Here is a 25519-nt window from a genome sequence, read left to right as displayed (position 1 = left end):
AAGTTACTTGTGTTAATTTGACCAGAAAATCTGTGGTGTCTTGAATATAAGATGTTGCAGAAATGGCAAAATCTCTCAGTGTTTTATCAAGAAATACTGCTATAGGATTAAAAATAGAATCCCTCCCAGACACAATAGGGCGTCCCGGCGGTCTATGTAAACATTTATGTATCTTGGGGAGGCAGTATATCACAGGGGTAAATGGATGTGTGACAATAAGAAAATCAAACAAATCTTTATCAATGATACCCCCAGCTAACGCATTCTGAAGAATACAAGTAATCTTGCGCTGGATTCTAAATTTGGGATCCCCAGACACTTTGGCATAAACATTAGTATCGTTGACTTGACTACTAATTTCCTCAAGATATAGCGATGTATCCATGACGACCAAGGCTCCCCCTTTGTTGGCTGGCTTGATCGTCAGGGACACATCACCAGCTAATTCTTTTAGGGCAACCAACTCCCCACTGGTCAAATTAGGATGTAATAGAGATGTATCCCCAATTTCTTCTCTTAACCGACAGAAAAAAGCCTCTATAATCGGATCACTAATATGCTGCTGCCACCCTGATTTTTTGAATAGACCTACTTTGCTAAGAGCAAATTCACAGGACCCTCTATTATCTTGACCCACAATGTGATCGCAAAAAAACTTTTTTAATTTTATCCTGCGAAAAAAAGAATGTAAGTCTAATTCTAGTTGGAACCAGTCGACTTTAGAGGCCGGACAGAATGAAAGTCCCTTATTCAGTCATTTCAATTGAGTGTCGGATAAAGGACGTGAGGATATATTTACCGCCAATTGCTCTAGTTGTTTTTCCTCTCTTTGCTTCGTGTTGCTTGCCAATGTCGTCTGGTTCTCTCCGGTCTTGGGTTTAAACCGCATTCTGTGCTTGCAGCCTCCACGCCTAGGGCGTCGAAAGTCCCCCCTAAAAAAGCGGGATCAGAGAGATCTGTGGGCACATTCACTGTAGATTGCACAGGAGACGTCTGCAATCTACAGTGAATGTGCCCACAGATCTCTCTGATCCAGTTTGTTGCGATTTGATAGTCAGCATCCCCGACGGATGATAGAATCTTTACCTTTCAGTCAGATGTTGAGGGTCAAACGTATTGTGACAGAACCCCAACATCTTACATCACGTTTGGATGACATGGGTGAGAAATTCGCCCAACGTAAATATCCCCGAACACTCCTACGCAAACAGAGAGATAGGGTTGAATCTGTCGCTAGGGATCAGTTATTGACATCACAAAGTAAAAATACACCAGAGTAGCATTTGTCTCAACTTTTTGTGACATTAGCTATAGGATCTCTAATATTATACGTAAGGAATGGCATATCCTCGGTAATTTATCGGGTGAGGTTCCCGAATTTAGCAATCCCCCTATGATGGCTTTTAGGCGTCAAAAAAATCTTAGGGATCAACTGGTACACGCGGATATGGGGTCTTCGCAATTGAGTCGCCAATTAACTTTGGCCCCCAAAAAATTGGGATGCTTCCCATGTTTGAATTGCGTGAATTGCAACATCATGGTGAAGGGCAATATATTTAGACACCCGACGAATGGGAAAATATTCCATATTAAACAATTTCTAACTTGTGCATCAACATTTGTTGTATATGTACTGCAGTGTCCATGTAAGTTGCTATACGTGGGTGAAACCACACAGGAATGCCGCTTACGTATTAATAAGCATAGATCCACTATTAAAACCAACAAACTGGATCTTCCAGTCCCAGCACACTTTTCTTCAGCGGGACACAGGGTCAGCGATCTGAGATTTTGGATCGTTGACCATGTGCCCCTACATAGGAGGGGCGGCGATAGAATTGCCAAATTAAAACGTAAAGAACTGGAGTGGATTCATAGATTAGATTCTTTACATCCAAGGGGGTTGAATGTTGATTTTAAAGTTGGGGTGGTTCTCAACTAAATGGGTACAGTGATTGTGTTTTCTCTCTGCTGTGCCATGCATGGTCTTTCACTGTCGTCTACTACTATATATGTATCTGTGAACACATTCAATATGACGACACTGTCATTGCAATATAAAATAATAAATTTTGTTTTTATTAATATATCTATCAATTTTCTAAATTTTTGTCATTTTTTCAGATTCCGACATTGGGCTGGATTCTTTCCTCTGGGTTCTGGAGTCCTTAAAGAACTGTTTTCATCATCTATATGCGGCCATTTACATCTGGTCAACTTGGTCCGTTTTTTTGTTTCAACAAAGGGGACAGTATAATATGACATTTTTTGACATCCTTCCAGGGATAGCTACTACGGTAGTGGGCTTATAGTATAGTATAGTATAGTATAGTATTGGAGTATCTACATGTGTACACACATTGTGACATTATTACATTATTTATTTCATATTTTGAGGCGTTATGCCTCTAATACTTATACATTTAGATTGATACATATTTATTGCATATATATAATATTATACAGTATAAGCACTTATTTTATACAATGTGTGTTGCTGCTGATTAACTCCCCTATTCTAACATTTTCGGACTATTTATCCGGATGCATACCTATTAAATATATATAACTAACAATGCATGGCCATATTATTAATCCCATACTAAATATTTATTGCTGATAAAATCCTCTGTTTGAAACATTTTCTGACCTGTTGTTCCATTCTAGTTACGTTCCTGGACGTGATATGTTCTTCCAGGTTGTAAAATGGCCGCCGCGTACTGGAATTCATACTGCGCATGCGCGAAATTAAGATAGCAAATTCTGGCCAAGATGGCCGCCGTGCTATCGAATGCGCATGGGCGGGAATAGCCACCCGCGATCTCGCGGGATCTCGCTATGCATTGCAAGCAGTAATGACAGTTCCATTACACAGGTGTGCAATACATTTGAACACACACTGGACAGCTGAGACCTAGAGGAACGAGCCCTTGTTTCGGTTTTCTGCTATTGACAACTTTGAATGTTTTTATTATATACATCTGGGTGAGTCATTATGTCATTAACACTTTAATGTACCTAGGACTGTCGTTTTTCTGAACTAGTCCCTTATTTATCACTTTGTACACTGGCATTCATATTTATCTTCAATACTGTATTTTGTTTTTGTATCATCAATTTTATATTGGATTTTGTCTTAATCACTGTTTAATTTCAATTGGGCTTTGCAAGCCTTTATATACTTATGAGTTGATGTGTGTTTTTATGCTTGAAAAAAGTCCAGTTGGACTGAAACGTCGCATGGGTGAATAAATAGCTCTTGCTCTTTTTGGAAGTGCTGCCTCTGTCCATTCTTTGTCTGCTTAATCTGGACTAGAACTCTGTCCGTATCTGCCTGTTTTTGCTTTTTATAATGTGAAATCTGTTGGATCAAAAGGCCTCGCATAACCGCTTTATGAGCATTCCACAATACAAAGGGGTCTATATCTGGGGAGTCATTAAGATCAAAATATTCCTGCAATTGAGAGGAAATACGACCTTTATACCGTGCAAGGGCCATTAAGAAGGTATTATTTCGCCAAGACCTGTAAGAACGAGACAAGGGCGACAGCGCTATTTGCATGGAAATGGTGGCATGGTCTGACCAGGTGATATCTCCCACCTCAGCCCTAACAACCGACCAAAGCAACCATTTATCCACCAGGAACAAATCTATTCTAGAAAAGGTGTAATAAAAGGTGAATTCTCAGGACGAAACATTATGACATCTAAATACATCATAAACATCCTCCCGATGAGCCCATGGCGATAAGGTAGGGAGGGATCTCTTGCTCCTACTAGTGGTATCCAGAACCCTGTCTGCAACGATGTTAAAATCTCCACATAAAATATGTTGGCCTTGTTGAATTTTGCAAATTTTCCACATGGATTTGTTTAGAAATCGGATCTGAGAAGCATTGGGAGCATATATATTGACTAAGGTAAGTGATGTATCATTGATAGAACAAATCAGAGCAAGAAATCTGCCCCCGACATCTACCAAGGACCCCTCAACGCTCAGCGACGCACTATTCCGTCATGCTGACCGCCCCCGTTCGCACTCAGTGACGGAATAGTACCTTCCCGACACATGCAGGAGCTGTGACAGCTGCTGTCTTGTACAGCGGTTGCCACAGCTCCTATAGCGGGAACCGATCGCTGTGTCCCCGCTGATTAATCCCTTAAAAGCCGCGTTCAATAGCGATCGCGGCTTTTTAGGGGTTAAGCTACCATCGCCGGCCTGCTACACTATCCTGCTACACTATCCTGCTACACTATCCGCCGGCGATGGTGACTATGACAACCGGACACCTAACAATGGCGTCTGTCTATGCCATCGACGGATGCCTAGTCAGGATAAAGTCAGGACCCACTATGTTTGCTGTCAGTGAGTAGCTGACAGCTCTAATACACTGCACTACGTAATGATCGAAACTAAAGTTCGTTACGCAAAAAATAAGTCCTCGCACGGCTTTCTTGATGGAAAAATAAAAAAGTTCTGGCTTTTTGAATATGGTAACACAAAAGTAAATGATTTTTTACAAAAAGTATTTTATTGTGCAAACGCCATAAGACATAAAAAAAAAAACTATAAACATATGGTATCGCCGTAATCGTATCGCCCCGCAGAATAAAGTGAATATGTAATTTATAGCGCCCGGAGAATGCAGTAAAAAAAATTGGAAAAAAAAAACCAATAGTAGAATTGCTGTTTTTTATTCACCACGCTACTTAAAAATAGAATAAAAACTGATCAAAAAGCTGCATGCACCCCATGAAAACTACAAAGAATTCCTCAAGGTGTCTAGTTTCCAAAATGGGGTCACTTTTGGGGGGTTTCCACTGTTTTGGCACCACAAGACCTCTTCAAACCGGACATGCTGCCTAATAAAAAGGAGGCCTCAAAATCCGCTTGGTGCTCCTTTGCTTCTGAGGCCAGTGCTTCAGTCCATTAGCGCACTTTAAAAAAGGCTTAGATAATTTCCTAGAACAAAAAAATATTAACTGCTATGTGTAGAAATTTTTTACTTCCCCTTTCCTATCCCACTTCCCCTTTCCCATCCCTTGGTTGAACTTGATGGACATGTGTCTTTTTTCAACCGTACAAACTATGTAACTATGTAACTATGTACTACTATGTAACTATGTAACTAGGGCCACATGTGGGATATTTCTCAAAACTGCAGAATCTGGGCAATAAGTATTAAGTTGCGTTTCTCTGGTAAAACCCTTTGTGTTATAGAAAAAAATGGTATAAAAATAATTTTCTGACAAAAGAAAAAGAATGTAAATTTCACCTCTTCTTTGCTCTAAATTCCTGTGAAACACCTAAAGGGTTCATAAACTTTCTAAATGCTGTTGTGAATACTTTGAGGGGTCAAGTTTCTAAAATGGGGTGTTTCATAGGGGTTTCTAATATATAGGCCCCTCAAAGCAACTTCAGAACTGAACTGGAACCTAAAAAAATAAATAAATTAGGCAATACTTCGCTTCTTACATTATACTGATAATGAGCAGTGCCCACCCCAAGATGACCCCAGTTTTGACTGTTTGTATAAACAGAGACCCCTATTACACCCTTTCAGTGCCCGGTTTCCCCAAGCATACACCCCCGAGAATTGTATTTCTATTGATGAGTCCTTGGTACATTTTAAAGGGAGGCTTCAATTCCGCCAGTACCTGCCGAGTAAGAGGGCAAGGTATGGCGTGAAGATGTATAAGCTGTGCAAGTGTGCATCAGGGTATACCTACAAATTTAGGATATATGAAGGAAAGGACACCAGTATTCAGCCCCCAGAATGCCCCCCCCCTTACTGTGAGTTAATGCAAAAATTGTGTGGGATTTGGTGCACAAACAGCTGGACCAGGGTTATCACCCCTACCTGGATCATTTTTATACCAGCGTCCCACTCTTCAACTGCCTCGCTTCCAGAAGTACTGCGGCATGCGCCACTGCTAGAAGAAATCTGAGAGACCACCCTAAGACTCTGCTTGGGCAAACAAGAAGCGGTGAGAGCAGGGCACAATCTAGCAGCAACACATTGTGTGTCAAGTACAATGACAAGAGAGATGTCCTTGTATTGACAACAATACATGGCCACACCAGTACCCATCTACCAGTAAGAGGTACCAGTACAGAGACCCCCAAACCAGACTGCATCCTGGACTACAGTAGGTACATAGGAGAGGTGGACCTGTCAGATCAAGTCCTGAAGCCCTACAGCGCCATGCGGTGTGGTATAAGAAGCTGGCCGTGCACATCATACCGATGACATTGTACAATGCGTACGTGCTACGTCGATGTACAGGCCAGAGGGGAACTTTCCTGGAATTTCAAGAGGTGGTTATCAAGAAACAAATTTTTAGGGACCAAGAAGGGGGGACACACAGTACTTCTGGAAGCGAGGCCACACGCATCGTACCAGGGCAACACTTTCCAGGAGAAGTTCCCCAAACTGGCAAGAAGGGAAAAAGTCAAAAGAGGTGCAAAGACGGCTATAAGAGGGGGATAAGGGAGGACACAATATATCAATGTGACACTTGTCCCGAAAAACGAAGGCTCTGTATGAAAGAGTGTTTTAAAATGTATCATACATCCCTTGATTTTTTATCTACCCTAGTTTTACTAACCCTGATGCACTCCGCACAGCTTATCCCCCCTCGTCTTTCCCTTCTGAGCCCTGCTGCGTGCCCAGGCAGCTGATAACAGCCACATTGAGGGTATTGCCATACCGTGAGAACCCACATTACAGTTTATGTCTCCGCTCACTACACCTCTAGATGAATGCCGTTTTTAAAACGGGGTCTTTTCTTGGGGGTTTCAACTGTACTGGTACCTCAGGGGCTTCTGCATACATGACCGCACCAGAAAATCCCCAGTAGGCCAAATGGTGGTCCTTTCCTTCTGAGCCCTCCCATGGGCCCAAACGGCAGTTTATCATCACAAATGGGGTATTGCGGCACTCAGAACAAATTGGGAAACAAAATTGAGTATTTTATTTCTTGTGAAAATAAGAAATTTTGAGCTAAAACTACATATTATTGGAAAAAATATATATTTTTTAATTCCCAGCCCAATTCAAATAAGTTCTGTGAAGAAACTATGGGGTCTAAATGGTCACATTACCCATAAATGAATTCCTTGAGGGGTGTAGTTTCCAAAATAGGGTCACTTCTGGCGGGTTTCCATTGCTTTGATACCTCTGGGGCTCTGCAAATGCGACATGGCACCGAAAACCAATCCAGCAAAATCTTCACTCCAAAGAACACACAGCGCTCCTTCCCTTCTGAGGCCTCTCATGGGCCCAAACGGCAGTTTGTCGCCACAAATGGGGTATTGCTGCACTCAGGAAAAATTGGGCAACAAAATGGGGCATTTTGTTCTCTGTGAAAATAAGGCATTTTGATGAAAAATGACATCTTATTGGAAAAAATTTCATTTTTTTAATTTTACAGCCCAATTCAAATACGTGCTGTGTAAAAACTGTGTGGTCAAAATGGTAACAACAACCATAAATGAATTCCTTGAGGGGTGTAGTTTCCAAAATGGGGTCACTTTTGGGGGATTCCTACTGTTTTGGCACCTCAACACCTCTTCAAACCTGGCATGCTGCCTAAAATATATTCTAATAAAAAAGAGGCCCCAAAATGCACTAGGTGCTTCTTTGCTTCTGGGGCTTGTGTTTTAGTCCACGAGCGCACTAGAGACACATGTGGGACATTTATAAAAACTGCAGGGTCTGGACAATACATATTTAGTAGTGTTTCTCTGGTAAAACCTTCTGTGTTACAGATTTTTTTTTAATACAATTGAAATTCAGCAAGAAAAATGAAATTTGCAAATTTGCTTTAATTCCTGTGAAATGCCTAAAGGGTTAAATACACTTTCTAAATGCTGCTTTGAATACTTTGAGGGGTCTAGTTTTCAAAATGGGGTGTTTATGGGCGTTTCTAATACATAGGCCCCTCAAAGCTACTTCGGAACCGAAAAAGTACCTTAAAAAAAAGGCTTTTGAAATTTTCTTAAAAATATGAGAAATTCCTGTTTATGTTCTAAGCCTTGTAAAGTCCAAGAAAAATAAAAGAATGTTCAAAACACGATGCCAATCTAAAGTAGACATATGGGAAATGTGAACTAGTAACTATTTTGGGTGGTATAACCATCTGTTTTACAAGCAGATGCATTTAAATTCTGAAAAATGCTATTTTTTAAAAAATTTCTGTACATTTTGCAATTTTTCACCAATAAACACTGAATATATCGTCCAAATTTTACCACTAACATAAAGCCCAATCTGTCACGAGAAAACATTCTCAGAATCGCTTGGATAGGTTTAAGCATTCCGACGTTATTACCACATAAATGAAATATGTCAGATTTGAAACATGGGCTCTGAGCCTTAAGGCCCAAACTAGGCTGCGTCCTTAAGGGGTTGAAGTCCAGCGTATCCTTAATCGCTACCAAAACTCCAGCCCTTTTACATTCAGAATTAACCATAAATATATGAGGAAATTTAGCATTCACAAAGGCAGGACACTGAGATTGCTGAAAATGAGTTTCCTGCAAACACATAATATCCGCACCAGATGTCAGAGCCTCCTTCCAGGTAGACGACCTTTTAAATGGGCTATTCAAGCCTTTAACATTAAGCGAGACAATCTTAACTGTCATAATCAAAGTTACAGAGCTGCAATGAAAAGCAATTAATATACATTATCATCTCCATACTGACATCTTGGAAAATACAGAAAAAAGTATTCTTGATGAAGCACTTTGGGTAAGAAAACAGGGAAAAAAAGAGCCAAAGTAACAAACATAGGTATCGGAAAAACAACATTCCCTGAAGGCAGGGATAGTCCCAGCAGGATCCAAAAGAACTCAGCGATCCTGTAAAGAGCTCTGGGGACGAATGTTCGACCAAATAAGACTCGACCTCATGTACCACAAAAGAAAATAAAGTACCTTAGCAAGAATCAGCCTTCTTCGACCAGTCTGGAGAAAGTCTAGTTGGTCCTTTGGGAAAAGGTTTCAGCAATGGATCAGACAGTTGAAAACCCCACTCTATCAGTAATTTGATTCCCTCAGCAGGTTTAAGAAGGACATGCGTGCGGTGATCGTTACGCAGGGGCGTAGCTAGGGGGGGCAGGCGGGGCATGTGCCCCGGGCGCAACTTAGAGGGGGGCGCCAGCACCACCCCCTCCTGCACTATAATTATCATGGTACATTGTAGTTTTGCCGCTCACATGACCTTATCTCTGAAGTTTTTACTATTGCTTAGAGACCTGCTGGTCACATGACCGCAGGAGCTCGAGCAGCAGCAGCAGCAGAAGCAGCAGCAGCAGCAGAAGCAGCAGAAGCAAGACTCCACAGAGAAGACTGACTGTAAGTATAAGGCTGGGTTCACACGACCTATTTTCAGACGTATACGAGGCGTTTTTTGCCTCGTTTTACGTCTGAAAATACGTCTCAAATACGTTGTCAAACATCTGCCCATTACTTTCTATGGGTATAACGCTGTATTGTTCCCACGACGCGTAATTTTACGCGTCGTACGGCAATTACGACGCGTAAAATTATGCCTCGTAAAAAGAAGTGCAGGACACTTCTTTGGACGTTTTTGGAGCATTTTTCTCATAGACTCCAATGAAAACAGCTCCAAAAACGGACGTAAAAAACGCCACGAAAACGGCGCGAAAAACGCCGCGAAAAATGCGAGTTGCTCAAAAAACTTCTGAAAATCAGGGGCTGTTTTCCCTTGAAAACAGCTCTGTATTTTCAGACGTTTTTGGTCACTACGTGTGCACATACCCTAAGGGGATTGATTTGTTTAATGGGTCCGTATTTAGGGGGACTGTATTTAGGGGTCTGGTGTGGGGTCTATATTTAGGGGGTCTGGTCTGGGGTCTGTATCAGTTTAAGGGGTTTAGGGTCTGTATATTTAGGGGTCTGTGTTAGTTTAAGTGGTCTGGGGTCGGTATTTAGGGGGTCTGTTTTAGTTTGAGGTCTGGGGGTCGGTATTTAGGGGGTCTGTTTTTATTTGAGGTCTAGGGTCTGTATTAGTTTATAGGGTCTATTTAGGGGGCCTGTTCTAGGGTCTGTATTTGTTTAGGGGTCTGTATTTAGGGGGTCTGATCTGGGGTCTGTATTAGTTTACAGGGCCAATTAAGGGCCCTTTTCTAGGGTCTGTATTAGGTTAGGGGTCTCTATTAGAATAGGGGGTCTGGTTTGGGTCTGTATTTAGGGGGTCTGTATTAGTTTGAGGTCTGGTGTCTGTATTTAGGGGGTCTGTATTTGGGGGTGTGGTCTGGGGTCTGTATTAGTTTATGGGGTCTGTATTTAGGGGTCTGTATTTGTTTTGGGGTCTTTATTTAGAGGTCTGTATTCGTTTGGTCTGAGGTCTGTATTAAGGGAGTCAGGTCTGGGGTCATTATTCATGTAGGGGGCAGGTCTGGTGTCTGTATTTAGGGGTCCGGTCTGTGGTCTGTATTTATTCAGGGTGCTTGTGATGGGGTCTGTATTTGTTTAGGGGGTCTGATCTGGGGACTGCAATAGTTTAGAAGGTCTGGGTCTGTATGTATTCTATAATCTAGTCTGTGGTCCAAATTTATTAGTCTAAGTAAAAGGGGTTGTCCGGCCACATCGATAGGTCATCAGTATAAAAAATGGTCCGTGCCCGGACAACCCCTTTAATGTATGGTCCTGGGCCTTAAATTTGTGTGTTTCTATAGGGGCTGAAAATGGCTGCAGAAGTGATGAGCAAAGATGTCTCATCAGGAGAAGTCGCCATAACGGTCTGCGTCAGATGGAGAAGAAAAGAAAACGGCTCCTGTTAGAGAAGACGTCACTGGATCTATAGGGGATCTCCTCTCTTGACATGTCTGTTGCAGGTAATTCTTGTATTCTACATATTTCTGTATACCCCGAGCTAATAGAGAAAAGTGTGTTACCATTCCCATTGTCAGGAGGATGTGTCCCTACACAGTGTGATACTGTCAGCGATGGTGTGAGACTGTGAGTATGTAGGGACACAGCCCTTTGACAAGGGGAATCGTATCAACCATTTGTCAATGCTCACAAAAAAAGTTGGCCACTGCCTGCCATTCAGCGCCTTTCTACGAGTGAGGCGGCGCGATACTTTACGCCGCTTGCGTCATTGAAAGGCGCTGATTGACAGGGAAGCATTCAACCCCAGGAGACCTGCGCAGAAGAGAGCAGGTCTCTATTGCTGCCGGTCGGCGTGGGAACAGGATTAAGGTGAGTTTGAATAGTTTGTTATTTTATCATAATAAAAAAGTGTGTGGCATTATCTACGGGGCTGGCTTTATCTACAGGGGGGTCTTTACCTATGTGGGGGGGGGATTTATCTACCAGGGGGGGGCTTTTTCTATAGTGGGGCTCTATCTACAGGGGGGGCTATATACTGGGGTGGGCTATATGTGGAGCACTATATACAGGGGTGGGCTATATCTACAGGGGGCTATATGCAGGGGTGGGCTATCTGTGGAGCACTATATACAGGGGTGGGCTATATCTACAGGGGGGCTATATACAGGGTTGGGCTATACGTGAAGCACTATATACAGGGGTGGGCTATATCTACAGGGGACTATATACAGGGGTGGATTATCTGTAGAGCACTATAGGGGGAGCTATATGTGGGACACTATACAGGGGTGGGCTATATGGGGGCACTATCTAAAGGGGGCACGGTGTGTGTGTGTGTGTGTGTGTGTGTGTGTGTGTGTGTGTGTGACAGTGACAGTGACACAGCGTATGGTGTATGGTACGCTATTATATTTAGGGGCATAGTATGTGGTATAATGAGAACTTTATCTTTATTGATAGGAGTAGAAATGTTGGAAAAGTGAGAAGCTGAAGACATCTGAGCGGCAAAATGCAGAAATGGGCTGTGACCGGGAGAAGTTATCATAGAGGTCTGGAACGGATGGAGAAAAAGAACTAGAATCTGAGACGTCACCGATGAGTCACTTAATGTAAAGGTTTATTCTGCCTCTATTCAGTACTGTAGTCACTGTATGATCTGCAGCGAGATGATGGGTGGTATGATAATGATATGATTTTTTTTTTTTGTGAAACAGCATCTCCCAGCATGTCCTTACCATTATTCGGGCCATGCTGGGAGCTGGAAACAATTTAGTGTGAATCTATACATCAGGGGTTGCACTAAATTGAGCTGTATTTGTGCTGGTGCTGTATATATGTACTGACCTTGGTTCTGGGGCTGTATTTATGTACTGAGCACTATTCTGGTGTTGTGTATAGAACTATATTGCTTGTGAAATGTACAAATGTTTTTATGCTAGAGTACCATAAAAAGAAATGTGGAAAAGAAATGACACGTCGATTGGTAGAGAAAACAAACATGGTAAGGGGGAAGGAGATGTCGGGAAAGAGGTTGGGGGGGCTCCAAACTGAATCTTTGCCCCGGGTGCTGGAGAACCTAGCTACGCCTCTGCCTTACAAATTAAAAGCTTTGTAGGGAAACCCCATTTCTAAAAGATCTTGTTATTGCGAAGCGATAAGGTAACAGGGAGGAAGTGTCTCCTAGCCTGTAGCGTAGCTTGTGAGAGATCCGCGTAAAGATGGATTCCTCCATATGGATCAGGCAATTTCTGAGCTTTCCTACCAGCAAACATCAATGATTCTTTCACATGGAAGAAATGGATGCGGGATATCACGTCATGTGGGATGTCTGCTGGCAAAACCTTTGGTTTAGGTAAGCGGTGAGCTCAATCAATATCTCAAATCCAATCTTGAGGCTCAGAGTCAGGCAGTAGTGTTTTAATCAGATTTTGGAGATATCCTTGGAGGTCAGCTTGTGAGACCGATTCAGGTATGCCACGAAATGTAACATTGTTCCATCTATTCCTGTCCTCCATATCTGCCATTTTGAATTTCATAGCCTCCATCTCCTCTTCCAAAGCATGATGTGCGTCAACCAGATCATTGTGAGCCTGAGTGAAATGTCCCATCTTGGTTTCCACATGGTCCACTCTGGAACCCAGGTCCTCTGTAGAGTTATTGAACTTGACAGTAATTTTTGCAAGATCCTGTTGCAGGGACCCTCTAAGCGCCATTACAAGGCCTTTGATAAACTTTTCCAATGCCACCTGATCCGTGGTGGGAAGACTAAAGATTGTGAGTCCTCTAATGCAGAGAATTTAGGCCTCTGTCTAGCAGGGCTGCCTGCAAGCAAATCATCCCCCTTATCTTGCTGTCGGTCATCCGCCATGACAGCGTGACAAGCGTGTGCCTCATGGAGAGAACCAGAAGAAGGAAGCACCTTCTCTCCCCGACTATCCAGAGAGGTAAGCTTGGGGCAATCAGGGGCATGTGAGGACTCACCGATAGAGGCAGAGGCGGAAGGTGGCCCCGATTCCCTGCCACTAGCACAGGAGTCGCCGGAGGAGTTCGAGCCGGCGCCATCTTGGATCCCGTCTCTCCGCATGCTGCAGGTGGAGAAGAAGTCCGTCAGTCGCTTTGGAACGGACTTGTTACACCTCTTCCTGGTCATCATATTCCCCCTGAACAGGAAAACCGAAGAAGAGCAATCAAATGACCATGAGTATGCTGTAAATCAGTCGCTTGGAGGTTTTAAGACGGAGCTCAAAACTAAGCGTCCGCTACAGTCAGCATCCAGGCCACGCCCTTACCCATAGACTTTAAGGATGCAGCTATTTTGGGCCTTGAGGATACAGAATTTTCATTTTTTTTAACTTGCTGCATTCCGAGACCCATTACCTTTTAATGTTTCCGTTGACGTAGCTGGGGCAAGGGAAAAAAAAAGGCAATTCTGCCATTACTTTTCAGGTTTTGTTTCACGACATTTACGATACGGTTAGCTTAATTCTTTGGCTTATTATTATTACAGGAATTCCAATTTATATAAGTTTTTTTCTTTTTAATACTTTTGCACAATAAAAACAGTTTTGCTTTTTACAAAATAATTTGTTTGTATAGCCACATTCCAAGAGCGATAAAATGCCATCGACATATCTTAATGAATACTTGTTTGTTTTTTTACGGAATGACTTATAGTACCATTTTAGGTGAACATACGACTTTTTGATAACTTTTTATTCCTGTTTGAGAAGCAGTATGAACAAAAAACATTTAATCTGGCATTGTTTTTCTTTTGTTTTAATTTTATAGCATGGGTTGTTTCGGATGCAGCAATACCAATTATGTGCAATGGAGGAAGGGTTTTAATGGCCCATTCCAAAAATATGATAAATATCTGTTCTATCTAAAATCCCCTCAAAAGACAAGGAATCATTGCCTCATCTTGAGAAAAAAAGGTTCCCTCCCCAGAGACATGAAAGGTTTAGATAATTTCTTAGAACAAAGTAACATTAACTCTTATGCAGATGTATAGAATACTTATTTGAAGGTCACCACTTGGGATCAGGAAGGAAATGTCTTATCTCATTCCTTATGGGTCTATTTTTGTCTTCCTCTGGATCAATAGGGGGAGAAAAAGTTTTAAAATGTACACGACCCCTCCTTTCATCCACATCCTCTCACTTCCCTGGTTGAACTGTATGACCATTATTTAGCTGTACGAACTATGTAACTATGAAATATGGTGTGGGGAATAACAGCAGGGCTGGCATTAGTGAGGGGAGCAAACTGGGCGATTGTCAAATTTTTGACCTGGCGTCCTTAGGAAACGTATGGCAGAGCACGGAGCCTATGGCCTATGAGACTTTAGCGTCCCGATGCAGGAGGCGCAATGACGTTGCTGCATCGCAGGATTCACAGGCCAGAAGAGGCTGAGTCTCTCCGCTCATCATGAGATCAGGGTAAGGTGAGTATAAGATTTCTGGGAAAAAGGGGGCACTATTTGATATTAGGGGGCACTATTGGCTGTTAGGGGGCACTATTGGCTGTTAGAGGTCCTATTTCCAGTTAGCAGGCACTATTAGAGGGCATAAAACATGTTGTTATTTCTGTTTTTGGGCAGAAAGGGGGCTTTTTGTCCCCAAACAAAAATGACAACCTCCTTTCTGCCCCCACACAATAAAACGCCTATATTTATTATTTTCTACGGGGCATTATAACTTTGTAGGGGGCTATTACTATACCATGTGGGGGCATAAAAGGGGCATTATTACTGTGTGGGGCACTAATAGGAGCACTATTACTGTGTGGGGTCTCAAAGAAGAACTCTTTTGGTTTGCGGTCACTGAGGAGATCACTATTACTGTGCGTGGGCACTATTACTGTGTGGGGTACAAAAGGTGGTACTGTTACTTAGTGGGACACAAAGGGGTCACTTTTATTGTGTGGTTTACTATTAGTGTCTGGAGCATAATATGGGGCACTACCTGTTTGCCACTTATTTTATGCGGCACTATTGTTTTCAGGAGCGTTGTTTGTGTGGCTCTTTTTTGAGGGTCTGACTGTAGTTATGACTCTAATATTTCAGAAGTACAGTAATTGAAGGGGCATGCTATAAACACAGCATGTACAGTGATAGGTACAGTTGGGGCAGCAATAGGCCCAGAATTGGGGGTAACAGCTAAATGGGGAGTTTATGTAGGTTGGGAAAAGGTATGACTATGCTGGAAAAGCAAGTAGCCAAAGATGTCGGGCCAGAAAACTCTGCAGACACAAGTCTTCATGGTGGTCTGGGCCAGATGAAAAAGACAGGGTGTCCATTTAGTTACATGGATTCCCCTAAATACAGTGCTTCATTCAGTGACCCTAATCTTCATCTGGTTCCAGCCAAAGCCTAAAAGAGGACCCCAAAATGCTCGATGAGATGGCCTAATAGTGCGGGGCGGTGGCCCTTCCATAAACTTCTCATCAGCAACAAGCAAGTGTCCGTGTCTTCCATAGTCACCAACCTGTGGGTTCATAACCATTTTGCCAGCATCAAGTAAGGTCAGTGTATAAGGTACCCTAACTAAATTGACTTTTCATACTGTAACCACCACCTCCACAGCTGTGACCTAAACTTTATACATTGTTGATCAATTAACATCGATGTTCATTTATTGGCATATGCCTATACATTCATATCTGATCGCCTGGGTGGCCTACAATTTTGCTAAATCCCAGATTGGGGTGATAAGAGGTATGCATTCCACTTTCAGTTGCTGAAAGGTCAGTGTTAATTAACTTGTGCATACTCCTGGTGATATTAAACACTAGAATTGTAGTACATTACAGCACTTTATATGACCAGCACAGAGGCATAGCTAGGTTCTCCAGCAACCGGGGCACAGATTCAGTTTGGCACCCCCCCCCCCCCCCCCCGAACCTCTTTCTCGACATCTCCTTCCCCCTCGCCATGTTTGTTTTCCCTATCAATCAATAAGGTGTAATTCTTTTCTCACTTTTTTTTTAGTAACTCGGCCATAAAACCATTTGTACATTTTACAAGCAATACAATTATATATACAACACCAAAACCAAGCTCATTACATATATACAGCAGCAGAAGAAAACTCAGTACATGTATACAGAACCAAGCTCAGTACATAAATACAGCACCAGAACCAAGCTCAGTACATATATACAGCACCAGAACAAAGCTCAGTACATAAATACATCACCGGAACAAAACTCAGTACATATATACAACACTAGAACCAAGCTCAGTACATATATACAACACCAGAACTGAGCTTGGTACATATATACAGCTCCAGAACCAAGCTCATACATATATACAGCACCAGAACCAAGTTCATACATATATACAGCACCAGAACAAAGCTCAATATATATATACAACACCAGAACAAATCTCAGTACATGTATATAGTGCCAGAACAAAGCTCAGTACATATATACAGTACCAGAACAAAGCTCAGTACATATATACAACACCAGAACAAACTCAGTACATAAATACAGCCCCAGAACCAAGCTCAGCACATAAATACAACACTAGCTCGAATACAGCTCAATTTAGTACAACTATTCACCAGAACAAAGCTCAATACATATATACAGTACCAGAGCAAAGCTCTGTACATACATGCAGCACAAGAACCAAGCACAATACACATATATATATATATATATATATATATATATATATATATATATATAGTACCAGAACCAAGCTCGGTACATAGATACAACACCAGCACAAATACAGCTCCATTTAGTGCAACCCCTGCCGTATACGTTTGCACTAAATTGTATACAGCTCCCAGCATGGGCCGAACAATGGTAAGGATATACTGGGAGATGGTGTTTCACAAAAAAAATCATACCAGCCATCATCTCGCTGCAGATTATACGGTGACTACAGTACTGATTAGAGGTGGAATAAACATTTACATTAAGTGACTCACTGGTGACGTTAGATTCTAATTGTTCTTTTTCTCTTTTCTTCTCCATCCGGTCCAGACCTCTATGACGACTTCTCACGGCCACAACAGCACATTTCTGCAGTTTGCCGCAGATATCTTCAGCTTCTCACTTTTCAAACATTTCTGCACCTATAAACGAAGATAAAGTTCTCATGGTGCCAGACACTGTGCCCCTGAATATAATAGCGCCATACACTAAGTCCCACACAGACACACCATGCCCCCTGTAGAGTGCTCCCCATAGATAGTGCCCTACAAAGATCCCCCTTTAGATAGTTACACCCATAGAGCCCCTTGTAGATAGTGTCCCACATATAGCCCCACTGTAGATAGTGACCCACATATAGCCCCCCTGTAACGGCGCAGGGTGTGGACCCACTGGGCCGTACCGCGTAGCGGGGTAGCAGCTGGCCAACAAGGTACAAAACAATGTCTATAGTTCTGAACAGGTACCTGAGGCAATGTAGACAGTGGCAGGAGCACGACTTGACTTTCACAGCACGTGACGCCGCGGATGCAGCGGGAAGACACGCCTTGACTTTCACAGCAGGTGACGCCGTGGATGCAGCGGGAAGACATGACTTGACCTTCACAGCAGGTAACGATAGCACGGGATACAGGGTACAGGCAGCAGGAACGGGTAACACTGGGAACTGGAAAACACTGGGAGACCCTTAGCAAGACAAACTAGGGTATACAACAACGCTCAGGCAAGGAACCAGTGGGCAGGGCCCCTTATTATAGTCCAGCAGCCATTTGGGCTGATAATTGATATAAGGCAGCTGAACGCGTACTGGCCCTTTAAGGCCGTGCACGCCCGGGCGTGCGCACCCTGCGGGACACAGTCCGAGGACCCGGAAGAGAGTGCCGGCGTCTCCCTAGAGGGAGCGAACGCAGAGAAGAGGAACGTCCATGGCCGGGATCGTCAAGGGGTAAGTCAGAACGACGACCCCCGGCCATAGACCTAACACCCCGTATATATAGTTCCCCATAGAGCCCCCTGTAGAGAGTGCTCCAAATATACCCTCCCCTGTAGATTGTGCCCCACATATAGCTCCCTGTATATAGTGCACCACATATAGCTCCCCCTGTAGATAGAGTCCCACATATAGCCTCCCCTGTAGATTGTGCCCCACATATAGCCCCCCTGTAGATAGTGTCCCACATATAGCCTCCCCTGTGGATTGTGCCCCACATATAGCCCCCTGTATATAGTTCCCCTCATATTGCCCCCATGCAGATAGTGTCCCACATATAGCCTCCCATGTAGATTGTGCCCCACATTTAGCCCCCTGTACATAGTGCCCCATATATAGCCTCCCCTGTAGATTGTGCCCCACGTATAGGCCCCCTGTATATTGTGCCCCACATATAGCCCCCTGTAGATAGTGACCCACATATAGCCTCCCCTGTAGACTGTGCCCCCACATAATGACTTGCCCCGCCAATCAGCGGCTTTCACAAACGGAAGCGGCGCAATTTCACCATCGCGTTGCTAGCATCATTGAAATGCGCTGAATGGCAGGGCAGAATACTTGACCCGCCAATCAGCACCTTTCAATAACGGAAGCGGAGCAATGATGTAATTCTGCCCTGCCAATCAGCGTCATTGTAAGGTGCTGAATGGTCGGGCTCGGAACTTATGCATGTAATTGTATCTACGCACTATAGTAGGTACAATTACTGCAGGGGGGTGGCGGCGGCTGGTTTCAGTGGTGCCGCCGCCCACTTAGAGAGGCAACAGGCTGCCGCCTGAGGCGAGAAGCTCATCTCACCTCATGGACAATGCGGCCCTGATTGAGTCATTTGGCCTTGTTTCCACATCGAAGGTATGGCTTTTTGGCTGCTTTTCTTCCATGAAGACCACTTCTGGACAGAATTCCCCAAACAGTAGATGGGTGTACCTGGGTCCCACTGATTTCTGCCAGTTCTGAGGTGATGGCACTGCTGGAAATCTTCCGATTTTGAAGGGAAGTAAGAACGATATGTCTTTGATCTGCTGCACTGTTTCCTTGGCCGACAACTGTGTCTACGGTCCTCAATGTTGCCCGTTTCTTTGTGCTTCTTCAAAAGAGCTTGAACAGCACATCTTGAAACCCCAGTCTGCGTTAAAGTCTTTGCCTGGGAGAGACCTTGCAGTATAACTACCTTGTGTCTTGTTTCTTTGCTTAGTCTTACCATGGTGAACCTGTGCTATGAAACTGTCTTCCACAACCTCACCTTTGTAGCAGAGTTTGGCTGTTCTTCGCCCACTTTTAAGCGTTCTACACAGCTTTTTATATGCCAGTTAATGACTGAGTTTCAACCTACATAATTGGCTAATCATACACCTGACTGTAATCCTACAAAATCCATTACTATGTGCAAGTGTACCTAGAATAAGTGATGCTGTTTTGAAGGCAAAGGGTGGTCAAACCAAATATTGGTTGGCTTTAAATTTCTCATCTGTTCATTCACTTTGTATTTTGTTAACCGAGAAAAAAAACCTATTAACACATCTATTATTGAAAGCATCCTTACGTTGCAGAATATACTATATATATATATATATATATATATATATATATATATATATATATATATATATATAATCAGAAAAGGCCAAATTATAGATATATATAATTAATTTTTTTTTTGGGGGGGTTAACTTGAATGGATACTGTTCATCGCAACCAATGAGGCCACTGTGTAAAATCTATAAAATAAAATTGAGGCGATAAAGGCTGATTTTTTTTTAAGGTTATAGGATTATGGTCAGGGGGAATAACTAAAATACAAAGGGCCCCAAAACAAAGTAAGGAATGGACCCCTACTAACAGCAAAAATCAGCGACAGATTGGCCATTTAGCACATCTCCTGCACAAAGGAGAACAAACGTAGAGGTACTATGGAGCAGAAAGCCAAAACTCTTTTTACAAAAAGGAGTAATGTTCATGCATCACAGGGGCCCCCTCTGCTTCTGCTCCATAGCAACTGATTTGTCTTTAGTGGCACCTATTCTTGTGGTACAGTAGAGCTTTTGCATAGATTGCTCATAAAAAAAAATGTGTGCACTCTTTTTGCAAGGTAGCTGGAAGTGAATGAGTGTCTTACTCTTGCCTGACTGGCATTGCGCCGTAGCATGTCTTGTGTTTTTTTATGTGATTTGTTTAGCTAAACCATTCATAGCATTAAGAGCAGCAAGGAGAGAGTGACAACACTGTAGCACCCTACTGCTATTTGACGTACACGCCAGTGGCGTAGCTATAGGGGTCGCAGCGGTCGCAATTGCGACCGGGCCCAGAAGCCAGGGGGGCACGCAGCCCCCCGCACCACATCAATGAAAAGTTACTAGAGTAACTGAGGCCTATGTAATAAACTACACGGGCCCCTGTTACTATAGTAACTGACAGTACTTACCCCTCCTCTTCCTGGAGCGCATCGGAGGTTCTGACGTCACAGCGCTGTGCGCAGCGCATAACGTCACAATGCTATGCGCTGCGCACAGCATACCGACACTTGATGGAGTGAGGACCTGCGGCCGAAGAGGAGGTAAGTTTAATGTTAGTGTCTTGCTGATGGGTTGGGGTCAGACACCCGGGACCCCCGCTTATCAGCTATTTTTAAGTGGTTGCAGCCGCTCGTACGAATGCTACTTCCCCTTCATTCCGGTTACTTTCTCACACTGAATAGCCGAAATGGACATGTCAGCGATTCACAGTGTGAGCAAGTGAGGGAAATAAAGGGGAAGCAGCACTCGTACGAGCGGCTGCAACCCCTTCAAAACAGCTGATTAGCGGGGGTCCCGGGTGTCTGACCCCAAACCATCAGCTATTGATGGCCTATACTGAAGATAGGCCATCAATGTTTAGGGACTGGACAACCTTTAAAGCCTACCGTGTGTTAGGCTTAGATACAGGGCCCCAGCTTATACTGCAATAGAATACTGTCTGCTGCACCCTGTATCTAAGCCTACATTAGGCTTAGATACAGGGTCCAACAAACAGTATCTCACATGCACATGGGCCATGTTCCCATCACCACTGCCCTTCCGTTGAGGGGTTCCATCTGGTTAACCCCTCAAGGTAAAGGCAAACGGAAACCTTAGCTTCCGTTTGCATCACCATTGATCTCAATGGTGATGGAAACTTTGCTAATGGTTTCCGTTTGTCACCGTTGTGAACGGGTTCCATTGTTTTGGCGGAATCAATAGCGCAGTCGACAATGCAAAACAACGGAACCCTGCCACAACGGTGACAAACGGAAACCTTCAGCAACGTTTCCGTCACCATTGAGCTTAATGGTGAGGGAAACTGAAGCTTAGGTTTCAGTTTGCCTTTCTGTTGAGCAGTTAACCCGACGGAACCCATCAATGGAAGGGAAGCGGTGATGTGTACAGGCCCTTACTAATGTTTTTTTTTGTGTTTTTTTACAGGTTCGGTTGTTGGACTACGTCGGATTCGAGGACTACTTCGATGATGGCTTTTTTATTCTCAATAAAATGGTTAATGAGGGTTGTGTTTTATTTCAATAAGTCTATTTTTTCTATGTCTTTGTATTTTTTTTTAACTTTATCGCTGCCAACTTACTAATGGCCGCTGACAGATTCACAGCATCCATTACTAAGGCAGGGCTTAGTGTTAGCCGGTGAATAGGCTAACACTAACCCCCATTATTACCCCGGTACCCACTGCCACCAGGGGTGCCAGGAAGTGATGGTCGGGCACTGTAGTGATGTAGTGATGGTCGGGCACTGGGGTGACCGCAGGCTGGTATTATTAGGCTGGGAAAGGCCAAAAACTGTGGCCCTTCCCACCCTGGTAATGATAGCCTGCTGCTGCTGTGTTGTATCTGGCTGGTTATGAAAAATGGGGGGGAACCCACGTCATTTCTTTTTATAAATAATTGGACAGCACGAAGTGGGGTTCCCCCAATTTTATAACCAGCCAGATACAACATAGCAGCAGCCTAGCATTACCAGGGTGGGAAGGGTCACAGTTTTTGGCCTTTCCCAGCCTAATAATACCAGACTGCGGCCGCCCCAGTGCCCCTCTGTCACTACAGATGGTCGGGTACTAGATCATACTCGGCTCTTCTTGGTGGCCCTGGGTACCAGGGCAATAATTGGGATTAGTGTTAACCTCTTCATGTCTAGCATTAAGTCCCCCCCTTAATATTGGGCGTTGTGAATCAGCCAGCGAGAATTATTAGGGCGGTAGTTATAAAGTTTAAACAAATACAAAGACATAGATAAAATATTTTATTGAAATAAAAATTCTACAAAACCGCAGTTATCGAAGTAGTCCTCGAATTTGAAGTAGTCCAACAACCGAACTTGTAAAAAAACAAAGACACAGAAATAATTAGTATCGCGTCAAAAAGGAAAATAATTATTATTCTTACCTTTCCTGGGTCCAGCGCTGGAGCTGCAATGTCAGCGAGCTGGGCCCTATATCTAATCCAATCATGTGTGATACTGTCTGTTGAGTCACTGTATCTAATCCTATCATGTGTGAAACTGTCTGCTGGGCCCTATATCTAATCCTATCATGTGTGATACTGTTTGTTGAGCCACTGTATCTAAACCTATAATGTGTGCTACTGTCTGCTAAGACAATGTATCTAATCTTTAGGGTCGTAGTGCTATAGATATGCTGTCTCATATATATATATATATATATATATATATATATATATATGCACATATTCATACGCACACACATTTTTTTTGGGGGGGGGGGCACATATGTATTGGGGCTATTCCCCCTGATGTTTTAAGTCTTAAGTGACGTCCCTGGCTGCTAGTGCTGCATTGTTGGATCACTTAGGAGACCCAGCGATGCAGCTGAAAGCTGCGGGCCATCGGCTCTGAGAAGTTTGGGGGGGGGGCCCAAGAAGAACCTTTGCATCGGGGACCATGGAAGACTTCTACTGATACAGTTCTCCTTTAATTGCTAAACCCTACAAATTAGGAATATAAAAGGAACATACTGTTGGTTTTTTACTGAGAAGGCAAAATATAACGCAACATGACAACAGGCAATATGCAATATTCTGTAATCTTCGATGCGCTTACAGGCTCACATGAAATCATTTGTGAATATTATGTAAAAAGAAAATCTTCATTGGGTGACATGTCAATATTCTTTTTACCACAAAGGTGCAAATTGCAATACATGCATGTATTGTTGACCCCTCTGGCAGTACAAGTTTGAAGGTGATCAGCCAGAATAGATTAAGAGAAAAGAACTGTAATTTGTTGTAAAAGGAGAACTATGTATGCTGTATAATTTGGCAGATCAGTATGTCAGAGTACTTACTACAGGCATTTGCATGTTTTCTATGATCTTTTTTTGACAACGCTATCAAACCAAGCCCTGTCTACCTGCAGGCAGGTAATAAAACAAAGTTACTAGTTACCTTTTAGAGCCTTACGAGGTATAATAAAACAAAAAAGGCAAGTTACATTTAAAAAGCGGGCCGCCCATACAGGGAGTGACGTTGAGAGGGAGTGGAAGAACTGAAGTTAACACAAGATCTTTAAAAGCAGAGCAAAATAAGAGAAACCAAAGATAAACAAATCTCATCTCAGGGCTGGACTTGAAGAGTGAGGTTAGCTACAATGAGCCTTATTGAGTCAGACTTCTCAGATGATGAGCAAGAGATTGAAGATGGAACAAATGAGATAGATGAGCACTCTCTACAAGAACTGCAAATGCAAGAAAGTGAGAGTGAATTAGAAGAGGCCAAACCAAAGAAGAGGACCAGGCCACTGAGGTCAAAGGCAAGGCGGGTAGCAGCCAATGTCAGAGAAAGAAAGAGGATCCTGGACTACAATCAGGCCTTCAATGCATTACGATTGACTCTTAAACATGACTTGAGTGGAAAAAGACTATCCAAGATAGCAACATTAAAGAGAGCAATCAATAGGATATCTACTCTGTCCATGTTCCTGCATTCAGGTTCTGAGCAAAAATGGGCCTGCAAGCACACAGAATGTCATCTCCAACATGAAAGGCACCGGCAGCCAGAGATCAATGGCAGCAGTCCTCAGGCCTATATAACACCACCTCAATCTCATCAAGATGTACCCTCAGAGCACAACTATGGGGAGGCTGCACATCTTCAGCAATGTCACTCTCCTTACTACACTAGACATTCACCTGAGGCTACTTATTTACAGTGCCAATATGGAAGCCTAACAGAAGATAATTCAATGCCAAACTCCCCTTACTATGCACACGGTGGGTACAGCATCGGAGTAAAGAGCACCTGCTTCCCTAATCAGATGGACAATCTGTTAGAGCATTCTCCTGGACCATTTCCATGGCAATTTGGTTACTTGCAAGGATCAGGCTATCAACATTCACTCTCCATGCACTAAGCTGAAGTTCTACAATATGTTCTCATGGACAGACAAAGAGACATATGCAAAGACTGCTCTAAACAAACACTAGGATCTCTGGTAAATAGAATAAGGTATAATATTTGTTTAATCAAGATGGTAACGTGAGCTTGTAAAACTAGTCCTTGGTACCATGTGTTATACTTTTGAGGAATGTTTGAACCGGTCAACATATTCTTTCTGTTTATTATATGTGAAAATGGAAATGTGCTGCTAATGGGATTTCTGACACAGCATATGGGGTAATTTAGCAAAAGTTATGAAAAATCTCTTTATTCTGACAGTCAACACATATTTTTCTACTATAGGATAAGATCTGGGATAAGTGTGAATTATTTTCTTCGTTTTGGAAACCCTATCAAGATACTGTCCTTGTAGTTTGTATAGTGTTTATAACATGATATGGTATATAAAAGTAAATACTTTAAATGATTCTAATTCACAAATCAAAATATTAGACAAACTAACAGTAACAACTTTCTACAGCTGGATAAAATTTTCAAAATTTACTAAAAAATGAAAATTGTGTTGAAATATATTCAAATGCAATTCAATCTGTGCTAAGATTTTCTTCATAACATTTAAAATTCTGAAAGCTGGACCTCAACCTATGATGACAAATTGCCACGTTCTCATCCTGTGTCATTAGTTTTTTGGCAGAATCTGAGGATGAGTTCTCAGCAAAATCTCAGCAAAGGTGGATTTACTCTACAGATAGGTGTAGAACGTTCCCATACAATATAACTCTTTTGGACAGCATCATTTGTAAATTGTGATACCTCTGTTAGATAATGCTTTAGCTTTACT

The 25519-nt window shown here is 42.8% G+C and overlaps 1 protein-coding gene across 1 annotated transcript; it reads left to right on the top strand.

Moving 5' to 3' along the window:
- Positions 1–23929: 23929 nt before the first annotated feature.
- Positions 23930–24691, top strand: BHLHA9 (basic helix-loop-helix family member a9). Its single transcript, XM_075850866.1, has one exon. It carries the CDS (start codon positions 23930–23932, stop codon positions 24689–24691), a length of 762 nt encoding a protein of 253 aa, XP_075706981.1.
- Positions 24692–25519: the final 828 nt, after the last annotated feature.

Source organism: Rhinoderma darwinii, chromosome 2, assembly GCF_050947455.1.
Source record: "Rhinoderma darwinii isolate aRhiDar2 chromosome 2, aRhiDar2.hap1, whole genome shotgun sequence".
Taxonomy (NCBI): domain Eukaryota; kingdom Metazoa; phylum Chordata; class Amphibia; order Anura; family Rhinodermatidae; genus Rhinoderma; species Rhinoderma darwinii.
Note: the sequence above shows the minus strand (reverse complement) of the source record. Positions and strands in the feature narration are given on the sequence as shown.

Coding starts and splice junctions, on each gene's coding strand:
- BHLHA9 (XM_075850866.1), top strand. CDS start 23,930: ATGAGCCTTATTGAGTCAGACTTCTCAGATGATGAGCAAGAGATTGAA.